Raw genomic sequence first — 26,998 nt, 5'->3', positions numbered from 1 at the left:
GTAGTATATTCTATAGTGAGCAGTAAATTGAGACTATTACCGTTACTATGACACAATTACCCTTTGCTATATTTTGTAGTGTACGAAATAGCAGGGAGTGATTTCAGTACCTTAAAGGGACTGTTTGTACGTTTTCTCTGCCGCTGAATGTGGTTTCTTGCTGAGAGCAAGTAGGAGAGATTGTCGCTTAACAATAGCTTCAGCCATCACATTTCATAATGCAGGAGGTTATAATACACCGTCTGAGCAGCGCTACTGGGCTAGCTGGTTAGCATGCCAACTTCAGTAGAAGAAAAGACATGATAGAAACGAATTAACATTGGTGTTTGCTTTCCACAGCGAAGATCTGGTACACCTGCCAATGGTATGCTCATACACTCAAAGGGTCATATTATAACCATGACGACACTGAGCGCAAAAGTTTGTTCCTGTTTGACAGTGTTTCCATGATGTAGCAACATGTACTGTATATCCCTGAACCCAGAAGTATAAATTCAGTGAGAAAGTCAAACATTGGTCTGTAAATGTTACTATGAAGAAATACAAAAAACAAATACTGTAACTAAAATAGTGTTTATTCCGTAGAAAAAATACCTCATCAAATGCATACAGTAAGAAAGGAAAAGTGAATGTTACAAAAACAAAGGCTTATACTGTTTTTTTATGAAAAGAATATTGTTGAATGTCATCATCATATATTTAACAACCTCTCTAAATGCATGCACTTTCAATTTAAAACAGTTCTGATTGTCTCATGTCCTACAAGATTTTTTTTAATAACATCGAGTTTCTCCATATTTAGCTCCATTTTGCCAGATGTGACATGGGAGTGCACTTCAGGCTGAGCTTGTCATCAAAACAAAGTGTGGTGCTCTCACCAGAAGCAGCTAGTAGCCTTTCATCTCAGAAACTGTCAAAAGTAATCAAACATAACATTAAAACCTCGACACTGATCTTTGCATTGATATAACAAAACCAATGTGTACAGTGTTGACAATGGATGTCCTAATACATGTGGTAAAATCTGGCAGCCAACTTCTCAGAACCAGAACTCGGAGACAAAGACGTGAACGTTGATGATGTTCTGGCCGGAGTCACCCTGAGTTGTCAGGTTGCGCATGGACAGTTTAAGTACTGTAGTCAACGGACCAATCAGAGGCTTCACCTGACGAACAACACCTGAGGGAGACAAAGAAGAACAACAGTGTCCTTAAAAGTGAGTACCATACAGTAAATCAACAGTACATTGCACATTGGTACAGCACCTATACTACGAACTGTGTGTTCAGATTAAAAGCAGCGAGAGCATGAAAGTGACCGTAAGTCATTAATTTCCTATGTGAGCCAGCGTCTCTTGGCAGCGAGCAGCGGCATGACCCTTGGTGGCATGTCTTGGGCAGTGTGGGCATCAGAAAACGTTGAAATCCCAGCAATTTTATGGTAATAAGCGGTTCAATGGCAACCAATCGGAATGTAGAAGTAATCTGCTCTTGGGAACAAGAGGATGGGAACTGCATGCTAACTAGCACCATAGCATGCAAAACAGTATTGCTTGACAACTTGATGCAAATCAGTTGGTAACATTAATACCAGTAATTCAAAAGATTTCATGCAGTTAACTTATACCCTTCTTGTGGTCAGTTGGCACAAAGATACCGGTTGACATGTCTGTTTCCTTTGCAGGCCTTTTCAATACAGTTTGCAAGACCACCCTTGCTAGCTGTCTATTTCATCTACATCAAGTATGTCAGATCGACCACGAACTCCCAACATTGTTCTTGGCGGGGCAGCCAAAGCAAATTCTTTCGCTCTTGCTGCTTTCGATCTGAACGTACAGTAAGAAAAACAACTGTCTGTGTTGCATGTTAAGCATGTGAAGCTAATCTGAGATGATATTGCAGAAATGGACTATTAGTCTGTTTCAGTAATTTAGTTACTCGGTTTTTAGATGCTATCAGTACCAGGGAATGAAGCAAAAAGCAACAACAGCAACAAGACTAAAACACCAGCAAAATGTTAGGATGTAAATCTCTGGCAACCACCTGTCTTCGTTTGGCCTCACTGACAACAATATGAATTTGTCAAGTCATTTCTTCAGAAATGCTTTGGTAGATTAACTGAAATTGCTGTGATTAACTAGTATTAAAGCTAATGAAAAGGACAGGGCTTGTTCATTTTGACTTAATTTTGAATGTTTTGATTTCTGTGTTGCTATTGGGTTTAAAGGATCACCCAAAACATGTTTTCTCCCTTACCCCCCAGTGGTTTCTAGCCGTGCAGATAGTTTTGGTTTTAAGAGCTGAGGTTTCGAGCTAGAAATTCTGTTTCCGCCCCAATACAACTGAGGCTGGAGGAATTTTGTTTGTGGTGCTCAGCACATTTAAAAAAAATTACATTTGTCATTCAACACATGACACAAAGTATCTTTTCAAAAACAATGTCCTGATCACAGGCTGTCTAAACCAGTCCTCTTCTTTAGTCATCCATCTCAAGTGTGACAGTTCTGTCGATTTTATATACACTCCAATTTTATTCAATACAGCTGTCTTCATTTCTTCAGTAGAAAATTCTAGTTAGTGAATACCAGCTACCACTAATGATCTCTTATGGCAAAAGAAAGCTCAATTTCCCGAGAAGTTAGAAGTTTGGACATAAAAAGGTCATCTCTCTAACTACTCTTTCACTTGGCGACATCACTTACTGTAAACCTTCCTGACGTCAGGTGAGCCACGGCATCAACTGGTACATTTGGATGAGTATTCAAGTGACAAGCGATGTTGATGAGCTAAACAAAAGGGCTGTCAGGACTGCCCGTGACAGTGTGAATTTTATTCCTCCACTCCCTCTGTCCACCTTCTCTGTGGACAAAAGACACCCTCTATCAGGGTAAAACAGATGGGAGAATAAACATACTGAAACAGAGCATTACTGAATGCCCGTGGAATTCACTGGGTGCTCTTTTTAAGTGAACATGCGATTACAGGGGGAAAAATGCCAGTGTTTATACAGGCTGTCAGCGGGCCTTTTCTCTGCATAGGGCTGGTGACATTTCAGCTCTGGCCTGTTTGAACAGTCTTCGCCAGAGTGCAGTCAGGCAGCACAATCACCACGCTGTCCTCCGATCACACCTTTAACCATTCTCTTTCTTTTTCTCATTCACTCATCTTGTGTTTCTCGTATTCATGACTGAGTCAGTAAAGCGTTCAAGTGTTTAGTAGGATGACTCAAGTCTTTAATTCAACATGGATCAAAATAACATCAACATATCACTGCCTCGATCGGGCTGAATTATGAGGCTCCTTGCTGTGGTACGTTATGTGATAAAATAATAAAACCCATTTGGTCATTGTTCACCACAGGGCAAATGATGAACCATTATTCGACCTCTGGGACCTTGGCATTGTATGATGGCAGATTCCCCCACCCACTCATCCTCCTCCTTCTCTTCTTCCCCTTCTCTTCCCTTTCCTGAGGGGGCCTGGTGTTTGTGGCACCATCACTGTGGCCCACAAGGGTAAATGAGTCCCATGTGTTTGATGGAGGGGAGCAGTCACAGTCACGCGATACAGCCATGGAGGCATTCCTCCAGGAATCCATCTTTAACTCTGGGAGGGGCAAGCTATAGGAGCCTGAACTGCTGTCTCTCTCTCCCTCTCTCTCTCACTCTGTCTGTCACTTTCTTTTGCTCCCTCGTCCTTCTCTGAGTCGAAACTATGGGCACACAACAGATTCCAGAAGATTCCGGCGATAAGCACTTGGACGAGTGTGGAATGGGGCCCACTTCTACCAGGGTTGCCCCCTTGTTTTGGTGTTTTGGGACTCTGTTGCATAGTGACACCAGACAGAGGGGAGCGGGACTGAGATTTTATTGTTTCCAAAGCGTCAGCGGCATCTCAGAGAGAGCTAACCTTTGCTTAAACCGAACAACAGCCGCAACATTAAGAAAATAACTGACATGGAAAAAGAGATTGAATTTTGAGTCTGAAAATTATTTTCAGACATAAGCCAGCTGAGATGGCACGCAACTCCGAGTTGACCAATTCAAACTCAAATTGAGTTCAGAAGGTTCATGATTTGTGCATGTGCTTAAATCAAATAAAATCCATTCAAAAGCTTCTGTGCTGGGCTGAGCAAGCACACAATGAAGATGAGTAAGATATCATTATGAGCACAATATGGACCACCGCAAAGACAGATGGGTTTTAGTTCACATTAAGGCTTTTTTTTAATTACAGTGTACAGTAAGTGCGGCCTAAATCTATTGAGAACTAAACACTCTGTAATCAGGGTCAGCCGAGGGTAAGTTTTCCACTGAAAATCCTAAAGATTGTTTCTATGAAAGAAAGCTAAACAATCTCACCACATAAAAAAATAAATAGCAAAAACACAGACAAACATCACATCTAAACCGAAAATTTATTAAGGACATCTAAATAGTGCAATATGTGGAATGTGTCTGAGGCTCGTTAGTGTTTTGTAAATTTGTTTGTGGTCTAATTAGCACATATGGACGGCACAACTGTGTTCTGTTCTAGTGTCCTCCTCCAAATCCCCAAATTTCCCCTGAGCTCACTGCTGATTTGAAACTTAACTCAAAACACAGTTCAGTTTTCCCCAACTCAGATTTTTGAATTTGCTATTGGGCGTGATAACCAACAAGCCAGGAAGATGTAACCTGTAAGATGTATCATGGTTTCTGTCGTGATTTGTGGTTCGGTAAGAAACACCTAATTTGTCAAAACACGTTTTACTCAACTTCTAGTCTTTGTTTAACTTATCTTTTTCCACAGCCCTGAGGGCAAGAAAAGAGTAATTATGTTATTACAATGCGGGCTTGTGTGCCCAATTCTGCTCAAAGCAGCCTGATACTAAAGTCAGTGTATGTGACCTCTTGGAAGCCTCTGTGCAATCCTAACATGATGACTCCGTGTTTCCGTAAGCTTCCCATCAAAAGCACAGTGGTATCCTCAATGAGGGGAAAGCATCAGCTAACAGCTGGGCCTCAACATACTCACAGTGAACCTGAGGTGAAACCACAACCGCATACTCATCTTTAACATTTCATCCGGGCTGTAAGGCAAAAAGCCAGCAGCCACATAACAGGTTGACTTTGATTGGCTACCATACCACCTGAGATTCATATAAATAAACACAGGGAGGTTTTCACAACCCTACAGCTGACATTTCGCGCTGTGACTGAGTTGCAAGGTCATCTCATCTGAGGCCTGAAGAACCCGAGCAGGAGATCCAGTTGTAGTGTTGGAAAGGTTTGTGGCCTCTTTCCATCTCGCTGAGGTATCTGCCACAGGGTGCAGAGGTGACCCCGCAGACTTAAACAGCCACCATCAAACAAACAGCTGTACAATCTGTCCCTCCTCCAAAACATTCCGCCACACCATAAAGTAGCCCCTTAAGTAGAAAATAGCCTTAAATAAATGCACACTAGTAGCAGGGACACTGCCACAAAACAAAGTGAAGCAAATGCCAGGAGGCATTTGTCATCCTTCATGGCCACGAGGGCTGCAATATTGAAGGGTTACATGTAAACAGTACAATTTCTGGGTTTTCTGGTTTCTACAACTCAGCGAGGAAGTGTATGACAAAATCCAAAATGAACGGTTTTAACACCAGAGACAAATGAAAAGTATGCATTGGCCTCACCACAGTATTGTATAATGACACGCTGGTTGTGGCGCTATGCATGCTCACTGCAGTGAAACCACTGGATAGTGTCCAGGGGGTGTACAAAGTTCCAGTATGTAAAGAGGGTACTGGAGGGCATTCTTCAGCATCATTATGGCCATAACTATACTGTGTTTTGTATCTAACTATATCGCCAATGTTCAGCTGAGCACTGCTGGCATAAACATGAACACAGCAAAGAGTGGTTTCTTGTTCAATGATTCTTTTTTTTTTTTTTTTTTTTTTTTTATTGCCTGACACTTTTTCTCCAAAAAAATCCATAAAAGCTAGGAGGCATGCCAAAGAAATTGCTAACTAGCTCCCTTGTTACCCCATTAGCAAAGCAACCAATTTCAGTTTTGATAACCCGTCAGCATGGCTGAAATATAATCCTCTCAAACTGCCAACATAACCCACTGAATGAAGAGTGTACATGGACCCCTCAGGGAATGAATCTTGTGTTTACGGCCAGGTCACTAGCCCCCGGTACACGGAAGGCCAGTCAGGTCAGGCTGTCCAAACACAACTCTGACCACTCCAAAGAGGGGGGTGGGATCTATGCATACCCCCGTTCTGAAATGCCAGCATGTGTGGCTTGATCTTTTAAGGTCAATTAACAGTGATTCATAGTTACAGATCTCTCAAATGGTCCATGGGTCATTGTTGGAAAGTGTCACTGAATGGGTACTGACATCACTGAAAAGTAGCCTTAGGGAATTGGTTGGTTCTTTTCTCGGACTTCTTGGTTTCAGCAGTTGTGGGGCCAGAGCAGCTGAGATGACATAACATGCGCCATTATCTTTACCGCAACATTTGCACTACATTACAAGTGACATTTCAAAGCTAAGACCCATAACTAAGGAGAAGAAAATAGACTTTTTTAAATCTATTTTGGCATGTCCATACATAAAAAAACTGCATTCATTTTGTGATTTGAGTGATTAACTAAACAAAGTTACATTTTTTTAAATAGCGGTGCCAGAGAGCAGAGAGTAATGATGAGTATCATATAGTATAATGCATCACCAAAAATCTGATGAATTATTAAGACAGTTTTATTGCAAGAAATACTACATGTGTACATACCAGTGTTTTTTTTGACTGTGCACATGGTACATGGTCTGCATCACCATCTCTTCATCAGTACGTGTTTGACTGTGGTGTTGTTGGGTGGGGAAGACCCTGTTTTGATCAACCGTACTAATCTCTACTGGGACAGACAAGGATTCCTTGTGGGCTTGGCTTACACTGGTAAGCCTGCTGCTGCCATGTCATGATTCATCCAAATGACAACCTCTCAAACTCGGGGAGCTTGTTGTCTGCTTATCTGGCTGTCCTCATCTCCTCACCAGCACAGCCACAAGCCAGAGCCACAAGCTCCACTGGCTCTGAAGTAAGTCATGTCTCACACAGAAGGCTCACATTCCACCAGCCACTGTGGACGGCTGCACTGACGACCACGACGACCTGCATAGAGACAAACTGTTCACTTCCTCCTCTATTCATCTTGCTGTCTGCCTCACTTCGCTGCCAGGCCTGTGCCAGTACCAGCACAAAAGATATTTATTCTCTGCACAGGATATAAACCGCAAAGGTATATTTTCACCTGCATTAAAAAAATGAATGGAATTTAGCTGCTGTGTCTTAGACTTCCTGTGTCTCCAGGGGATGGGGATGATTTATGAAGAGAAGAGTCTGTATAATCTGTTGCTGCCCAATACGATAAACATAAACACTACTTTGGAAAACTGTTCGACATCAGTGATTAATTGTACAGAAACATCCCTACATATGACAAATAATTAGTCATGAAGAGGAGTCATTTGGGCAGATTCATGGGTGGATGACTGAACATGTCCTGACTGTTTGATTCCACAGCTGGCTACTTGCTGTATTGTACATTCCATTTATGCACATTCACGTTGGTCAGCCAGCTGGCGGAGTTAAGTAAAAACATAACTCACATAATCATGTGATCCAGATAACTTTTGTTAACTTTGCATTTTTCATGGTAAACAGGAAGAAATGGGATTGGTGGGTCATTAAGTCTTTTCCCCTCATAAATGTCTCTCAGCAAACAACTAAGTAACAGTTAAAGCTGACCTGGATACTTGAAGGTAAAAGAAAATTGTAGCATATGATACTCTCAAAGACAATATTGATGCCCCCCAATGTTGTACACTCACTCAGCACTTTATTAGGAACATCTGTACACCCGCTTATTCATGCAATTATCATGCAGCAGCTGCGAAATACATAACAGGTCAGGGGCTTCAGTTAATGTTAACAACAAACATCAGAATGAGGAGAAAATGTGATCTCAGCAACTTTGACTGTGGTGTGATTGTTGGTGCCAGACGAGTGTTTCTAAAACTGCTCGTCTCCTGAGATTTCCAAGCACAACAGCCTCTTCAGTTTTTAGTCAGAATGGAGCCAAAAACAAAACTCATCCAGAGAGCAGCAGCTCTGTGGACAGAAGCACCTTGTTGATGAGAGAGGACAGAGAATGGGCAGACTATTTGGAGCTGTCAGAAACCCTCTCTCTACTACTGTGATGAGCAGAAAAGCATCTCAGAATGCACAACATGTCGAAGGTGGATGGGCTGAAAAAAAAAAAAAAAAAAAAGAAGCGCAACCTGATCTGCTTTGATATCAACAGCATGAATCCATTGACCCAACCTGCCTCCTGTCAACAGTGCAGGCTGCTGGTGGTGGTGTAATGGTGTGGGGAATGTTTTCTTCACATACTTTGTGCCCCTTAATATCAATCAATCATCATTTCAAAGCCTCATACTATTGTTGCTGACCATGTGCATCCCTTTATAGCCACAATTAATCTTCTGATGGCTTCATCCAGCAGGATAATGCATCACGTCACAAAGCAAAAATGGTCTCAAACTGGTTTCAAGAGCATAGGAATGGGTTCAGTGAACTTCAGTGGCCTCCCCAGTCTCCAGATCTGAATTTAATAGAACATCTTTGGGATGTGGTAGATTGGCAGCATGAATGTGCAGTTGACAAATCTGCACAAATGATGTGACGTAATCATGTCAACATGGAGCAGAATCTCACAGGAATGTTTCCAGCATCTTGTGGACTCTATGCCACGAAAAACTGAGGCACCACCCAGTATTAGTATGATGTTCCTAATAGAGTGCAGTGAGTGTATGTCATTCATGTTGCAGGAAGTCCCCCAGTCTCAGCCCATGCTTCCAGCAGAGGCAACAGAGTCAGAGGGAGAACTCATCTATCCACCTGCTGACTGCCAGAATCAATCATCCCTATTTAAACAACTTGTCCCCAATCAAAAGTAGATGACAGCATTAGCATGAGTAATGCATTCCTGCACTGTCTGTGTTTCCAAATATGTGTGTAAGTCATAAATGTTGTCTTTGCTGTGAGGATGACAGACTGTATATCACTTTGGTGGATCTGCTGTGTGTCTAGATACCTGAAGGGATTTTGTGTGGTCCCCGCTGTGCTACTGTGGTCGTCATGGGAATTTCTAAGTGTTTGATTGGTTCTGATCATTTTTTTCCAAGTGCTGAGGGTTGGTTGTGTTTGCACAGACGCATGAGGCTGTCAGGGTTGTCATCCAGATGTGACAGCATTGGGAAAGCCAGTGATGGATGACCAGGAACTGGGAAAGAGTGGCGTGGCTCCGATTTGGTGTGCCGTCAGCCAATATATGTCCGTGCATGTGCGCGTGTGTGTATGCACATATGTCCGTGCATACATCGCATGCCTGCGTGTGCGGCCGACTGGTTTTCAAATAGTGAGTAAGTGTGCAGAACGGAAAAGAGCGTCAGCCAATCAAACCTTTTAAGAATCACTTTTTCAAGTTAGCAACGGATTCTGAGGATTCCTAATTGCCTCTTTTGTCCCTTTCAAAAACACAAAAAGTGGCCAAAAATAATGGCAAGTTAGTTTGAGTTCACGCACTTGTTCATTAGTGGAGCCTCAATGTCTGCTACTTTTCACATCCCACCAAGCTGTAATACCACTGTTGGAGACCCTGGAGATACTGGAAACTAAGCTTCCTTAAGTGACACGTCAGCGAGCCTCATACAATGGTTACGCAACAGCAGCGTCTGTGGGCCAAAGCACCAGCAGCACAACCCACTAAGTAAAACCAAGAGGGCCGTCATAGCACCGTGGATGCCACACTTCACAGTGAGCAGTCAGTGACCAAAGGCCCCAGTGCACAGGGCCTCAATTTGGATACGTGATGGGCAACTGGTGCTAACATGCAAGAGCTGCATCCAATAAGCATCCAATGGGTTTGGGAGAGAAGTGGCTCCTCACAAACAGACCTTTCATGTGGTCGTCAGTTTAAGTGCTCTAATGCTCGGCGAGACACTGAGGCCTAGCGTGGGGAAATGGAACAATACATTTAACCACATGAAGCAAAGCACCCAGGATTACTTCTGCACATATTTTCTCTCTCTCTTTCTCTCTCTCTTCCCTCTTTCATTGAATCGCAGTCTCTCACTTTGTCTTTCTCTCTCTGCAATTTTATCCTCCCTCCCTTCCTTGCACACACACACACATATACATACTTGCCCCTGCAAATGAAGGCTGCTATAAACAGGGAATTTCTCCTAAATCCTCACAGACACACACACAGTAGACAATATATAAAAAAAAACATAAGGCTTATCACTCATGCAAAATTACACCATTGCACATTCCAACAAAAACATACCATTATGAAACGGTACAATATAATTATAACTGCTTTTACAGTGAATTATGTGAATTATTGCTGGTAATAAACATTTCTCTCCCATGTCTTTGTGTGAATTTGGTTGTGTTTGATGAGCACACATCTGTTTCTGCACAAGTGTATAAAAGAGGAACACTTGCGTGCACCCCCCAATCCAGTCTGAACCAGTGACAGTCACACACTCTCCCCCTCCTCCTCCTCCTCCTCCCTCTTTCATTCTTGTAAAGGCACATGTGCATACTGACAGGCCATCCCTTCATCCATCAGCAAGAAGGAGAAGAAGAAGAAGAGGAAGAAGAGGAAGACACTCACTCTCCTTCCACTACCACCCTGCCTGCATCTCAGCACACAACCAAAACAAAAACACCTAGACGGGCCCAACAATGTGTCATCCTCAGGCTCACAACACCCTCATTCTCCCAGGGCCAAGGCTCAGTTCATCTCTCCCACAGGCGCACAGCAGCCTTGGGTCACCACCAGACTAAAGGATGGGAATGGCTTCAACCCAAACATGTGCTGTTGTTACACACCACTGGAGATGGTATCTGTTGCTCCTACTTGAACTAGTGCAGGGCTCTTCTTGCATGCTGGCGGTCGTTGAACAGGTAGTTATGATGAACTGCTTGTCAACTGCAATCACTCATGCACATGTGCATGTAAGTACACAAGTATAGATTTATACACTCTATTCCTGTACATTCAGACCGCCATAACTCATTGTGGAAAGTAATGATCTGCTTGGGATAAGCCTAGCCGTGGATAAGTGAATTAAATGGTACTTTGTTTAACCACAAGACTGTGAAAATTGATGCCAAATATTTGGTGAGACAGAAACAGGCCTTCGTCTGTCTCAAAGAGCCACTCAGAGGACAACTCTCCAAAGACACAGACACCAGGAGCCCCTGTGTAGACGATGACAGCTACATGATGCCACCACACTGCCGAAGACCAGAACGGGCAGTGTCACATGTACTTATGTCATGGGGTCCAGACAATCCGTATGGAAAAATTTTGTGCCTTTTTGTCCCTTCTCAGTGTCCACATGTGAGTTTGATTTGTAAAAAAAAAAAGAAAATACACATATATATTTCAAAATGAGAAATGAGGTCAGAAAAACCACCAACTTTGTCAAAAAGAAATGTGATTTCCAGTCACAGAGGCTGTCGGGTGGTGCAGGCTGCAAGTTGAAGCTTCTGTTGTCCAACATTTGCACCAGGTTGGTTAAAGTAAAAAATCTCCGTACTCACCCACATACAATCCATTCTCTACCCGCTTGATGATGTCGAAGGCGTTCTCCACGTTGCCTTCCAGGATGTCAAACTTGACGTCATAACTGCCTAAGTGATAGGATCCGTAAGCCGGCACCGTGGTTCTCAGGAAAACAATCTCTGTTGGAAGATAACAATTAGACACAAAAAGCTTTTGGAGCCTAAACCCTCATAATCACACTGGGATTGCGCGGCCAAACCTATGCCAACTCTTACATTCCTTTTTTTTTTACTTTCCAAGAGAAAGACAATAAAATGGGAGACGGAAAGGTCTGTGTTTATTATATACTGAGAGGGTCACAGGAAGGTTGAGGCTTTTCAATGCTATTGTTCAGCTGAAGGGCCTTGAGTCCTTTACACCCCGACTTGGGCTTATGAGAAATGACAAGAGCTTAACTCCCCGTGACGTTGAGCATGAGTGTGTCTGAAACATGCTCTGCATGCTGGCCAATAGATGCTTGTCAGCTGTCAGTGTCTGCGAGTGATTACCGTGGTTACTCATATCCAACCAGCATGGCACTTAGTCTCTGGTGTGGGCCAGCCAAGCCCAGAATGCACGGAGAACATCATGGAATAGCTAATTTGGGGGGGGGGGGGGTCAGAGGTGGTCATATGGATTCTGACAACTGCAGGGAAATGCATTTGATGGGAGCTTAGAGATTAAAAGCGATAAAGTAGAGCCAAAGAAAAAAAAAAAAAAGCCTGAGGACCACAGTGACACTAAAGAAACCCACAAGTTATCATACTGTCTTCAAATTCATTGTTTCCAAAGATTTTAACAGAGTGTTCTGTCACACAATGAAGCCACAAATATGGACTATTGCGGGTTAGTTAAAATGTAGAGTAGAGGGATAAACAGAGGAAACTTCAGGGGAGCTTAAATGATCAGTTATTTTTGAAGCACTCTCGTAAAGCTCAACATTTTGGGAAATACACTTTTATGCTTATTTGCCAATAGTTAGATGAGAGGATTGATACCGCTCCCATGTCAGAACAGTAGAGATTAAACTAGCTGCTTATCTTAAGCAGGTGGAAACCAAATCTGCTTACCATCACATCTGCAGCTCACTAATTCATACCTGCAAATTGTTTTTCCACTACTAAGCATGAACATGTTTAGTAACATGCTGGTAGGTGGGTTTGGCTGCCTTTGTACAGGGCCTGGCTCTGCCTAGCTGTTTCCTCCTGGTTTTCCAGTCTTTATGTGAAGCTGAGCTAACTAGCTGCTGGCTCAAGCTTCATAATTACCCTACATTAATGAGAGTGGTATCAATCTTCTCATCCAACTCTCTGCAAAAAAAGGGAGTATTTTCCTGTTAACAGTTCTTTTGAGACTTGTTTATTCCCCAGGGAACTTTCTTTCATGAAACATGAGTGTATATTTGTGACTTTTTCACATGCCTGCTGCATGCTTGCCCATCTGGATTATTCAAAATGTTCACTACTGATCACTGTTTCAAAAAATGGACTTGCACCTACCCTCTGGCTTTGTGAACTCTCTGAAGGTGGGCAAGGAGATGAAGGTGTGGGACAGTGAGAGTGTGGGGTCCAGAACACAGGCGACGTCACCTGGCTGACAGGACTTCATACAGCGAATGGTGTCGGAGCGCTCAAGTCTCTGCGCTCTGAAGGAAAGAGCAAACATACACACCCAAAACAAAAAGACAACACAAATACATACATGGCCTCTGACCTTTAGGCAATGTCTGTACAAAGGCTTCAGAGTCAAAAGCTCACAATAACAGGGCATCCTTGGGAGCAGCCCACTGCGTAATCAAGAACTTGGTGGGACAACTCCAATGGCCGCCACACAAACAATATCTGAACAAGACAGAATGGATGCTGGATATAGCAGTCAACATCAAAAACAATTAAACTCTGTGTGGTTTGGAAGAGTAATAAACCAACAATGGCCAAAGCTCATGCAGAAGCCAAACTTTGTAGCTTGTGGAGACTCGTGCTGCCATTGATGCTTTTCTGACGCACTATTTCAAGCTGTGTGGGAAATGAATTACTGCACTCACAGAGCATGATCCACAACCTGCTCAGGAAAATATTTGGATTTGTTGAGCATCCCCGGCTTCACATCAGATAATCTCTTGAGGAGGATTTATGGGGCAAGGGAGTGTTCTAAAAGACTCCTAAATTGTGAGCAACATGACTAGACAACTCCCCAGCCTCTCCCCAGGGCAGCTCTCATCCTATTATTTAGGGCTTTGTTTATTCCACAGACTAATCAGTGACAGGTCGGAGGGAATGGAGGGCCTCTGCTGGCTCCTAAAGCTAACGCCACCTGAAGTATCACTATTCACTACCTGTCTGCTACATAAGACTTTGAGAGAGGTTTGTAAGGCATTAACAACATCATGAATCTTGAGTTTGTCTTTGTAATGATGAGGAAATTGTGTACATGAGAGAACTTTTGAAACAAAATAAAAGCCTCGACTTTGACATCCAAGATGTTGAATTCAAGTTTGTTCTTCACAAAGGAGACAAGTCAATGGATGGTTATATTGGGTTATGAAAACAGCCAGGTTGCCATGTATAAGTCTAGTTAATGTGCATGGCAGCCATATAGCCACATTGTGAGTCATGGGCCATGGATCTCTGGCACTCCTCAGGGGACCTATAGGCTGCAGCTCAAAGCCCAGGCCCAGCTTGGGTTGCAGGGCTCCTTTCATGGAGAGCGAGGAGAGAAGCCCCTGACAAAAAGTCAAGCCACCACTGGGTAGGGGCTTGTAATTAGCAATTAGCGGGTGGGTCCAAGTTTTGCTTTGGCCCAGGCCAAACCCACAAAATGTTCTCCTAGTTTATAATACCACGGCCTGAGCTGCAGAGAGACCCGAGCAGGGCTCAGGAGGACGAGGTGAAAGCTCTGTTGGGGTAGAGAGTAAATTTACGAGAAGATAATGACCCAGAGTGAACTGCCCCCTCACACACAGATGGGCACTTCAAAGCAGGAGCAGCAAGTGGAGATAATTACAACTCCATGTGTGTATTAATGCATGTATACATCTGCATCTAAAATACCTTTATTTGTGTGTTTATGTTCATTTGTGCACGTGTGCCTTTGTGCATTCAAAAACATGCTTGTGTACATGTGTATGTGTGTGTATGTGTGCACGCGTGCAAGCACATATGCACGTCTTCTTTGTCTCCCCATGCCTCACGTGGCCCAGCCCAGGAGAAAAACCCCAATACTTTCAGACCAGAAAGAAAAACAGACTTTTTGGATGAAAGTCCTCTGGTCAAGCGTAGGGCCTTTTATTTTTTTGGTAATTATTATTTATAGTCGGCACATTGATAACGCCCCAACACAAACACTGCAGGGCATCATTCATTCTGTGCGCGGTGATGTTGCTGTACCACAAATTGTTCAGACCACCGGCCAGAGCCCAGAGCCCCATAACTCAATGTCAAAGGGGAGGAAAAAACCTCCTGCGCGCCACTATGTTCTTATTTTAAGGATATCCCCACTAGGGACCAAGTGCATCCTTACTGGCCTGACAGCTCAGGACAGGAGGAACCTAGGACATCTGAATTTACAGTTATTATAAGCCACAGCCCTCGGGCAGCAGCCTCACAGCATGTCAGACTATTTATACTCTCTCCTGCTGGTGCACATTTCCCTCTCCTTTGCCACTGCATCCCATCGCGTGTCACTTACTCAGCCTTCATTTGGATTATCTGTCTGCTTTGGGGTTTACACCCGCAGTATGCAGTGGAAATCTGTGCATTTTACATTAAGTCCAAATGGACTAAAAATGGGCAAAAAAAAAAAAAAAAGATGAAGAAAGATGTATTTGCGGTGCAAGGTAACTGACGTTTGGGAAGTGGAATCAGTGCATTAAAAGGTCCAATCTGGCTTTTGACTGGAATTTGGAGGCATGGAATTACCTCATGGACTTTATAAATAATGAAATTTGAAGTATTTGGACATCAAGTACAAAAATGAAGAGTCTGACTCATAGATGGGAAATTTAACTTTTGCATTTCTTTGTCAATTTAAAATAAATGACTGGTTTGCGTCTGTGTTTACACACATTACTGATGTAGGAAATCTTTCAAATCATCAGGAAACATTAATAATAATAACCGAGAACATTATTAATAGATTCAGTTGTTGTCTAGTGCTAGTATATGCATTTTATATATGTATATGTAATTTTTTTGTCAGATGACCCCTTTTTCAATAAGGTCACAAACTGTACCTCTAACTTTACACACATGCATTACTATATATTTGCATTTATCGATCGGTTTCTCTTCACCAAAGCTACTGGAATAATAGTAATATGAAACTATGAGAGGAAGTCGTCATGCCTCCATCTGTGATGTGGTCTCACATTCCAGCTGCTCTCTTTGCTGTTATGTGATTGAACCCCACAATGTACCATTATCAAGAACTAGATTTGACTTGAACATGTGTTATTTCTATTTCAATTTTAATAGAAAACGGTTCATCCAACACATAAACCATAAAATACTGCAAAACGTCAGACTTTATCATGCAACCATCATCAAATTACACATAGTTGTAGGCAGACTTGGGTCGTTACCGTTTGAAAAGTTACCCTGACCTAGAACGCCACCTAGCGGCTATTGCTATGCCTCGCTTCCAAGAGGATACATTCACTTGGGCTTAATTTATATTGCTCTATAATGATCCTTAATTCTAGTGTTAAAAAGTTGATTATGTAAAATGCTAAAAACAGCTTCTGATTTTGTGTGTTCATTGTAATGTTTTTTCATATCCACTCTTAAAAATGATGTGTCATCTTTAACATATGTTTGGTGTGGGACAGAGTCATATTTGTTTTAAATTACTGTATTTAAAAAAATGATTCAAAAATTAGTTTAAAGGACTACAGGAAATCACTATGCCCAGCCAAGAAATAGTCCCACATACAACCTGCCCAAACAAACTGATTTTGTTGTTTTTACAATTTGGGTTTTGAACAGATTAAACAAACAAGATTCAACATGTTCATCATTGAACTTTGGAAGAGTAGGTGGATTTTGACTGCTATTTGCAGTTTTTATGCTAAGCTAACTTAGCCAGATGCTGGTGGTAGCATCATACTGGACATGAGAACAGTATCATGTCTTTTCATCTTACTCTTGGCAAGAAAGTGAATAACTGTATTTCCCAAAATATCTAATTATTCTTTTAAGAACATGCAGCACTTGATTATAATATTAACTAAATTCTGCTTTTTGGGGTCAAAGTCCAGTTTTATATATTGTTGAATAAATTTGTCTATTTAAAGATAACAAGATGATTTGCAGATAGTAAGGACTACTGGGGCCATGTCTATTTTTTGCACCAGGATCCACAAGCAGGTTAACTTATATATATATATATATATATATATATATATATATATAAGTAAACTGTATATATATATATATACAGTTTACTTCTTTTTAAGTAGGACTGAACCTAATGGCATTTTTTGCCATTAGGAAAATTGTGTTTCTATGCAGTATGTTCTGCAATGATTTATATATTACAACATACTCCAGACTGCATCACTGTGCTATGCTGTCATTATGCATTTTGTGTTGAGGATAAACTGACACATCCTTTTTAAGAGTGAAGTAACTTATGTAACTCTACATAACACTTGTGTTTATTCTAGTAGGGGGTTGTAAGGTACTCTGGGCTCCTCCTGGGTAACAAACACCAGCACTTTAGCCAGGTATGTGCTGATCGTGCCATAGCGACGTAGCCTTAGCTCCACAGACAGATCAAAGTCCTGCGGCTTGTTGATGAGCTTTGCCACCGACATCACGCCACCAGTGGGCATCTGCTCCGTCTTGAAGAAACCTTCGTCGTCGCCAGCAGTGATAGCAATCTGGATGTTGTCGCCAGGTACGGTTTGGGAGGGGCCCATGCGGAAGATGTTGGTGAAGACGGGAATGTTGGCGGGGAAGGTGAGGTAATAGTAGGTTATTCTCAGGGGCATGGCCAGGCACTCGACAGACTCATTGCAAAGCAAGCGTTCACATCGACTGCAAAAAGAGAAGGGTGAGGAGGGTGGGGGTTGGGGGGCAGGACAGGACAGGACAAGACGGAACAAAACAGGCACAGAGAGAAAGAGAAAGAGAGACCAGGTGTAAATTTCATTTGCCGTGCATGGCATGCAGTGGAAGGAACATAAGCCTCAGCAGCCTAGTGCCTGACAGGCCAGTCATGGTGCCCTCTGTGTTATCATGCAAGAGGTTCCGTCACTAGTGCCTCCAAACAAGGGCGGGCATACACAGCCTGTACTGAATCTAAGCCAAAACTGAGGCTGAAAAAAATATCCATATGCATCATTCTAAAACAACAAAACATGCTACAGCCACATCTTTTCTAAAGTCATTCCAGCATTGAGCATACTGGACATGCAGAGCCTTGATCTATACATACGAACAAGGGTTGGTTTAAGGAGTTCATATTGTTTAATTGTTGTACCTTTATTCAGAGCTATTACTAGATGACCATTCAGACTTGACTGTGAGGAACATAAACCTTTGTATTATTTATGTCTGTCTACTAAATATCATCCTCATACATATTAATTCTCAGCACAGCCGATGTGTAGTGTTTGCATCAGAGACACAATCCAGATACTCACGTTTCTCCTACGCGCCGGTAGTTGTTTGGACACTCGAAGGACAAGCATCTGAATCCTCCCTGTACATTAAAGCAGCTCTGATTCACTGTGCAGGTGTGTGTTCCTGTCACGCATTCATCAATATCTGAAAACACAAAAGTGGAAAAACATGTTTTTTCGAAGCATTCACAAAAATAAACTGAATTTAAGTTTAAATAAGACTGCAACCGTCATGTCTGGCATTACAGTAAGGACAGCTTACCCTGGCAGCTGCGTCCATTGTTTGCCAAGGTATAGCCAATGACAGGACAGGAACAGTGGAAGCTGCCAGGTGTGTTGTGACAGCGAAAGGAGCAAATGTGACCTCCAGTGGGCAGGGCACACTCATCGATATCTACAAAGGTCACAGAGGCAAATAAAAGTCAAACCAGAGAAAAAAATGTGGAAATACACTGAACAAAAATATAACGCAACACTTTTGTGTTTGTTTCCCATTTTTCAAGAGTTGCAATTAAAGGTCTAAGACTTTTTCTAAGCAACTCCTTCTGAGTTTATGGTCTCAATTGGTAGTTTCAAGTCTCCTTCAATACAACATGATGTTTGTTTTTTGAATTATGGTCCCATTTAGAGGATAATAGACCATAAAGCAGGGTATGCATTAGGGCAGGACTACCATGTGATTGACAGACTGTACCACACATGTGACCTGCCTAACAATCAGGTGGAGTAGAGAGTTGTAGAGTAGAGTACAGAGCAGGTCGGATCCACGCCTCGCTCCTCCTCAGCTCCACCTTCTTGTTCAAATATGGTTTCTTCTGGTTCCAAAAAACTAAGGTGGCAACAGCCAAATCACATACTCCAGGCTTCAAAACGGCAGTTCACAACCCAGTGAGTGATGTCACGGTGGGTTGCCACTTGTTGAGGCTTGCTTCATGCAGTGCTATATTTTTGTTTGGTATATATCCTTTAACAAGTTATCATAGGATGATAATAAATCCCATGCTTATATGTTATCACAGTGAACATATCAACACATAGTAGAAGCTAGTTTGAAACCTCAAAACCTCAAAACCTAGCACTAATAACATGGGAATCTGATGTACTTCCAACATATTATTAATCTAAGCAGCTGTTAGACTGGCTCCATTTTACCTTCGCAAGTTGTGCCGTCGATGTCACTGAGCTGGTATCCACGGCGACAGTAGCACTGGTAGGAGCCATACACGTTGGCACACTCTTGACTGCATGGGTTACTCTCACATTCATTCAGATCTACAGAGAAAACAAGTATTACAGAACATTATGGACTCAGGAGAAGAATAAAAACACTACCCCTGCGGAGAGGTGGGTTCTCCCCTGTCCTGATGAATATGTAAGTAAACTGTTGCATGCACAGTTGTGCACGTGGTTTCTCTGTAAACTGGTTACTGAGAATGGGCTCAAGCTGAGCAGACTAAGAGACATGATTGTGTTTAGAAGAGTAACATCACAATATAACTGTGGGATATAATTTTCAGCACACACAATACATTCATCTCTCTTGTAGGTAGCACGGTACCTCTCCTTTCTATGGTTAACTATCTAAGAAACATCAGCACTGTGCCACACATACCATCTTAATAGACTCCTTCTATAAACTGAAAGAATAATGATGGAACTTGATATCATGCATGATTACAACACTACAGGCAGGTGAGGGAGATGTAATGTTTTGGGTACATTAAATTAATTTGGATGATGTCTTTGTCTAAATTACGTTTCATTCCCCCACATATACACACATCAGGAGTGATTTGAGGTTAGATATCTTGCTTAAGGAGGGAATGGGTACATTTTTTCTGCCACTGAACATAGTTTCCTGCCAGGAGCAGCTGTTGGTGATGGTCACATCTTGTGTTTAAAATACAAGAGGTTATAATAAGCTGTTGAGTAGTGCTGTTTCCTCAGGGCAGAATGGACACTACAGTGACTCGCTATCAGAAAGTGATGCCATGGGCTGGCCAGGTCATGGCTACCTGGTCAAGGAATGAAGTTTGATGCTGAACATTTCCTCTAGACTGGTAAGTAAACAGCTGTTGATGCTAACATGGACTATATAGCAATAGCAAAAACAAATGTACATATAAGACCTTTAAGGACACTTCAAAATGGAGACAGGAGCCAAGAATCAAACCACCAGCCCTAAAGGCTTCTGATGACATCTAAATGAAGAGTATTCTGAAGTCAGATAATGAATGGCAGTCTCTGATTTGATGAAGGTTAATTGATGGACTGTCAAGATCATGATGAAAAGAAGTCCAAGACTTAGTCTCAAAGAGATAAAAACTTGTTACCACTGCTTGTAGCAGAAAGTGTCAACTCTTCTTGTGGCCAAAATGTCTGATCAAACAGGGGTTTCTATTATCCCCGGCAATGAGAGTGTATGTAAGGTGCAGCCTATTGTGAATTACCGTCACAATTCCTGCCATCACCAGCGAGCTTGAACCCTGTGGTGCAGCTACACTTGTAGGATCCCAGACTGTTCTCACACTTATGAGCACACAGGCGGCCAGGGTAGTGCCTGCATTCATTAATATCTAAAACACAAAGTGAAAACATGCCACGGTGACATGATGAAATCATGAAAATATTCTCTTGTACACATTTTAACCAGTAGCACAGTATTAGTAGACGAATGGTTGAGAATGTATTTGGTTTTAGCTACTTACACTATGGGGCTATTCAGTGTTCATTTCTTACCCTCGCAAGTCCGAGTGATGCTGTTGAAGATGTAGCCACTCTCGCACTCACAGCGGTAGGAGCCCACCAGGTTGATACAACCATGACCTGAGCAGACCTTTTCAGGGCCCTTACACTCATCAATGTCTGTGGACAGGGATGTAGGGTAAGCAACAGAGAGGGACATGATATACACCTTAGTTAAAACAGTGTGATGCTTTGTATGTAGGAATACAATACAAGACGTTCAGCCTCACCAACACAGCGCGTGCCCTCTTCGTTAAGGTGGTATCCTCGACCACAGTTAACAGAGTTCCTCTGGCAGATGTATGAGCCGACTGTGTTGATACAGACCTGCCCTCTGTGGCATGGACCCGTCTGGCTAAGACATTCATTGATATCTGAAAACAAAGACACAGATGGCTGCTCTGATTCATCTTATTATTTCAATTATGATGAGCTAGACTTCACAAAGAATTGTTATAATTCAAATTTAGCCAATTCTCCCAAATTTTTCTTCTAATATGCAGCAACATTAAATGTGCTGTTAGTGAACGTGCAAATCTTAACGTACAACCATGTGTCAAAGATTGTGGAAGTAACTTGGCAGGTAAGCATAGCTGATAGCTGATGGTGGTAATGATGATGGATAAAAATGTAAGGAGCTCACAAAATTCATTCAAAAAATTTCAAAATTGATGTATGGCCAGTAGCTGGTGTACCAACAGCCAAAAGAGCTGGTAATGGTGCAGATGTTTACCAATGCAGTTGCCCAGGGCATCCTGGATATAGCCAGTCCCACACTTGACCTTGGGAATGCAACGGAACGACCCCTGGGTGTTTTGGCACTCAAACTCTGGGCCACAGTTATGGATTCCAGTCTCACACTCGTCAATATCTGGAGGAAGAAATGAACACAGTGAAAACATGACTCAGACCTACATTATCCATGTTCAAAGTGTCTCTCCACACTGTGAGTTCAACACTCTAACTGACCCTTGCAGTTGTTGCTGTTAGTGAGTTCGTAGCCAGTCCCGCAGCTGACCTCTCTCTGGCAACGAAATGAGCCTTCTGTGTTGATACAACGCTCTCCTGCCCGACAGTCGCTGGCTCCCAGCAAACACTCGTTGATATCTGGGAGAGGAGAGGAGAGGAGAGGAGAGGAGAGGAGAGGAGAGGAGAGGAGATTCACATTTTCGTTCTTCCCAGCGAGGCCCTAATTTGTTCCATAAACACTATATATGCATTTGTCTGCTCCACCTAATTTCCTTATCACACAAATTTATCTGTGCAGAGTCTTGATTATCAATTTATTAATCTTCACACTGGAGGTTGGAGAAATGTCAGAAGGCCACTTACCCTCACAGCTCTTTCCATCTGGTTTGAGTTTGTAGCCTTTTAAACAGGCACAAGTGTCATTGCCGACACACCTATGAGCACACTGCCCTGAAAAAGCAACACAAACAAGCTAATCACTGCACTTCCATGGTTAAATCATTATGGGTAAAAGCTGATTTATTGGCTTGTGATACTATACCTTTGCATTGGTCACTTAAAACTGAATTGTCTCCATTTGTGTTGGTTTCATCCCTGTTTGGTTCTGTGTGAGGGAGAAATAAAGCAGGTTTATTCATATGCTCACATCTTAACACCTTATGCATCAAGTCTTAAAGCGCAGCTTTATGTCATCCAAAAAAGATTTTTCAGTGGCAAATAATAAAAAATCAATAATCTGTTTGAACAATCAATATATTGCTTACACAATAATGTCAACCATTGTTGGAGAACCAAGATTTTTATGTCAAAATGCTGATAAACAAATTAGACCACACCAACACAAATCCTGCCTAAAATCATAAATAAGTTTAAATTAAATAAAATATATCCTCTTCAATTTGCAATTGCATAAATTTGAAATTTATTTGTCTGTTTGTCAAATAAACACTTGATAAATTGATCATTTCAGCAGCACTTGGTTGTAAAACAATTGCTGCTGTGTGGCTGAACCTGAGCTGCTTGTGTGTAGGTGTGAGGAAAAAGATTCATTTATCCTTTGACTGTAATCACTCGTGAACTCCAGTGAAAGCTAAAGGCAGTGACCACGTGCATCCACCAGGGGGCAGTGTGGCCTTATGTTTGACAACACCAGTCATGCTCTGATTTCTCCAACTGTTTTTTCTTCTCTCTTATGTTCATCCTCAAATATTTAGAGAAATTGTATGTGGTCTTGCACATGTTTTATCTCACTACATTCTGTTTTTCTACATTTTTTGGTTTTAATTTTAATTTTCAATTTCCTGTATTGTGCTGCCTGTGGGAGTGTAACTCTACTCACCTCTGCAAGTTGCCCCTCAGGGACAAATAAAGTGTTATGAGTTGAAGTGAATTGAACTGGATTATTGTAAAACCCTTTGCTACAAACAAATGTGAGAAAAAAAGCGCCTTCGGCATGATTGTTAATTTTTCACGTACGCTCAATTTGTCCTGCAGCTGCTGTTTGGTTATCTGAGGCTCCATACACGCAGCAGGCCCGGGACACCTGGCTGCACTGGTAGCCTACAGACAGGCTGTGATCACAGGGTAAGCCCTGCTCCTGGGTCGCCTTCCCCAGGAGACAACAGTCACAGCACATCTACAGAGGACACAATACAGTACAGTATTAGATAGCAAGTAAATCTGAAAAATTTATTAAGAACAAAGAGGAAAAACACTATGTCAGGAATTCGTGTACCTGAACTAAAATGTAGACAAGAAGAAGGCGATTGTGGGATGGCATGGTTACTGAGGTAAACGAGACAGACTTTTAGACCGACAAATGAGGATGAGGTAACTCAGACAGACAGACACTAAAACTCCAGATTGGACAGAAAAGGAGGCTGACTGATGAGACATGCCAACTGAATGGTTTCAGACAGACAGACACACAGACGGACAGACAGGTAGTAAGTCAGTATTAAAGACGGACAGGCAGACAGTAATGAGGTGATCATCAACCCCTCTGGCTGAAACACGGTCAATCAATCATTACAGCAGCCTGGTGATGTCAGGAGAGGGATGAGAGGTGCAGAGTGTGGGGGATGCATGTCTTTGTGTCTCAGTTTAGGCAATGATGCTATAATACCTGAAATCTGACAGTCTGTGGTGTAATGATTGCAAGGCTGAACACATGCCATAAGTCTTGCAAAGATTGCAGCTCTTACCAGAAGTCGTTAACTGCCACTCTGTGTGTGTGTGTGTGTGTGTTGTGTGTGTTTGTTTATGTGTGGGCACATGCTTGTGTGGCCTAGAGACTATTCTAAAACTTGGAGGAAGTTTCAGGAAAGGAAAACTTTTCAGGAGAGTGCAGAGTAAACAGTGTAGTAGCTGGATATGACAAGTTCAACACTGCGCCCACAAACACACAGACCTATCCTATCCTGAATATAATTAGTGCTGGTTGTAATTTGCTTAAAGCTCAGCAAAGTTAATTAAATCAGGGCAGGTCAGACGATGAGAAACTAATAGATAAGGTGCTGAAAACAAATTTAAAGTGGGGAGAAACTATAATCTACAGCATATAATCATATTTTCATGATACAAATCACAACAACGGGCTATGTGTAATTTGAAAGCAATTGCTTTTAAAACCCACAGAGAAATATCGAAATATCACCTAACTCAGAATTTCCCCTCAACTCTACAGAGCTTCATGGTGTCTTTCAGGTCACTGTTTTGGTTTTACAGTCCACAACTTTATTGTTTTGGTTCACTCTCACCGCTCTCTTCTGCTGCAACAGGCCGCTGCTCTCAGTGAAAAAGCTCTGAAAACCTGCTGCTCACTAGGATATCTGTTCAGCACCAAGTTAGCAACTAGCTTGTAAACTCTTGAGACACATATTTCCCACAGGATTGAGTGGAAACAACGGAAAGGAGAATAAACATTGGACTTAGGCTCTTACTTGACCATGCGACCCCACAAAATGTTAATGCTGCTCTGTTTCAGCAGGACGTGTAAAAAGGGAAAAGTTTGCTAACGAGTTAGCTATATCAACAAAAAGGTGATTGGTGTTTACCGCTTGTTTTCACTGCCCCCAAGTGGCCAAAATCTAAAAAACTTGCATTGTGACACATATTGACTCAACTTCATTGTTAAAGAATGAACTATGCTGTTGATCTGCTACGTTAGATTAGCAGATTGATACAACACTCAAGTCTGTGTTTTCCATACCAGGCTGGAGTCAGGAGACTGATAGCTTAGCTTAGCATTAGGAGGAAACAGGCAGCCTGGCTCTGGCTACAGCTAACAACATCTGCACACTAGCTTCTCTAAAGCTCACTAATTATCATGCTGCGTCTTGTTTTTAAACAGGTTGTTGTTTTAATGGAGATTAGGTGCACGACTGTCCTACCAGTGTTTTTACACTGGTTGGAACAATATTTTCTTTGGACACAAACAGAGTAGCTCTTGCCTCTGCTTCCAGTCTTAATGCTAAGCTAAGCTAACCATCTCCTGGTTGTAACTCCATAGCTATAGTAAAGACATGAGAGTGGCGTCAATCGTCTTCTCAGCAAGAAAGCAAATAAGCCTATTTACCTAAAAAGCTGAATAATTCTTTATAGGTTAGGACTATTCTCTCAAATTTGTGCCCTAATGTTAAAGATAAACAACAATTACAGTTTGTGCAAACTGTTCCTGGCTGTCGTTGAGAGTTAAAGATGAAGACTGATCGCCATGTCCTGTTTCCTTAGATATTGTAAATGTAATGACGCAATGGACAAATAAATAACGTGTCAAACAGCCTCCTTCTCAAAGATATAAATCATTTGTTTTATTCACCTTACCTGGACCATTAAGTATGAGCCACTACTTGCACTTTACAGACGATCAAGTAAAGACAAGCTGTCCCACTGAAACCTCATCCTGTCAAGAAAATGCACCAACTTGCATCCCCTCCTTTCCACGTATTGCCAAGCATTTATCTTGGAGATGTGTTGACTTGCAGTATGTTGTGAAAATAAAGGGGCACACAGAGGGTTGGACTGAGAGGGAATAAAAGCATAGAGAGGCTCAAATGTGCTTGGACTTGAGCCTGAGGAAGATTCGAGAGTCAGAATTTATAATCTATCTGACAGCAACAAGCTCCATTCCTCCCTGGAGTGACATGCCTCATCCTGCTTGCGGCGCAGACACACACACACACACACACACACACACACATTCAGACACACATCATCACTCTCACCAATCATTTGCCTCCAATCTGGCTGTCCAGCAGGGTGATATACTGAACAGTGATTGAGCAGCGGGAGATTTTTGGTGCACACAGTGATTACTATATATTCACTCTTTTTGTCTGTGGTTACAGGATTTCCAGTTAGTGAGGAACACATACACAATCATTTGTGAATGTAGGCGCACGTCCAGGTACAAACAGACCTTTGTAGTCTTGGTCTCGCAGGTGCTGGTGAATAAAGAATCACAGGCTCCTTGGTCTTTGGCCAGGTTGATACCAGTGGTGCACATGTTGTCCTCAAGCACTGTTACACAGCACTGCTCCTGCACCACCCTGTCGGCAAGACAAAAAAAAAAATGCAAAACACAGGTGGTGCATTTATTCTCAGCTCTATCAATAACCAACTCCCCAACTCCCCCTCATCCCCTCCTCCCCATCAGTGCACAACAACCCTGCCTTAAAGTGTAGCCCTTTAAAATAAGCCTGAGGCGAGCCTGATGGGGATCTCAGAGTTGTCACACTAAAAATGCATGGATGAGTGGGATGAGTAAACCCTGTGCGGATTCAATGGAAGTTTAGTGTGTTTCGCAACGCTGACATCACTGGATTCAAACTGGGCTGAGCAGCACTCCCTGAGGCCCTTTCTCCTGCTCTTTTAGACCTGAGTTAAACCAACATTTTCACTCCCAAGATTGACATTTGCCCACCTCCACATGTCCTTACTCATGGTGGAAGAGTGGCTTTTTTTGAAGGCCTTACTCCTATAATGATATCACTGAGACAAACCAC

The 26,998-nt window shown here is 42.3% G+C and overlaps 1 protein-coding gene across 2 annotated transcripts in view; it reads right to left on the bottom strand.

The window, feature by feature from the left end:
• Positions 1–557: 557 nt before the first annotated feature.
• Positions 558–26,998, bottom strand: part of fbln1 (fibulin 1) — a 31,240-nt gene continuing 4,799 nt past the window's right edge. The window contains exons 3-17 of one of the 2 annotated variants that reach the window (XM_071493204.1): positions 26,413–26,542; positions 23,469–23,628; positions 22,534–22,596; positions 22,356–22,442; positions 21,993–22,130; positions 21,757–21,894; positions 21,254–21,397; positions 21,018–21,143; positions 20,729–20,854; positions 19,431–19,550; positions 18,541–18,672; positions 18,300–18,423; positions 13,156–13,301; positions 11,656–11,796; positions 558–1,179 (exon numbers count right to left, since the gene is read on the bottom strand). In XM_071493204.1, the coding sequence (XP_071349305.1) occupies positions 1,040–1,179; positions 11,656–11,796; positions 13,156–13,301; positions 18,300–18,423; positions 18,541–18,672; positions 19,431–19,550; positions 20,729–20,854; positions 21,018–21,143; positions 21,254–21,397; positions 21,757–21,894; positions 21,993–22,130; positions 22,356–22,442; positions 22,534–22,596; positions 23,469–23,628; positions 26,413–26,542 (1,915 nt within the window). In that variant the 3' untranslated portion in view covers positions 558–1,039. Of the gene's footprint in view, positions 1,180–11,655; positions 11,797–13,155; positions 13,302–17,174; positions 17,692–18,299; positions 18,424–18,540; positions 18,673–19,430; positions 19,551–20,728; positions 20,855–21,017; positions 21,144–21,253; positions 21,398–21,756; positions 21,895–21,992; positions 22,131–22,355; positions 22,443–22,533; positions 22,597–23,468; positions 23,629–26,412; positions 26,543–26,998 lie in introns of those variants that run through there. The other variant, XM_071493215.1, reaches the window with a different exon arrangement.

This window comes from Trachinotus anak, unplaced genomic scaffold, assembly GCF_046630095.1.
Source record: "Trachinotus anak isolate AG129_WGS33_773 ecotype Australia unplaced genomic scaffold, CSIRO_AGI_Tana_v1 ptg000002l, whole genome shotgun sequence".
Classification (NCBI taxonomy): domain Eukaryota; kingdom Metazoa; phylum Chordata; class Actinopteri; order Carangiformes; family Carangidae; genus Trachinotus; species Trachinotus anak.
The sequence above is the reverse complement of the archived record's forward strand: the minus strand, read 5'-3'. Positions and strand labels throughout refer to the sequence as shown.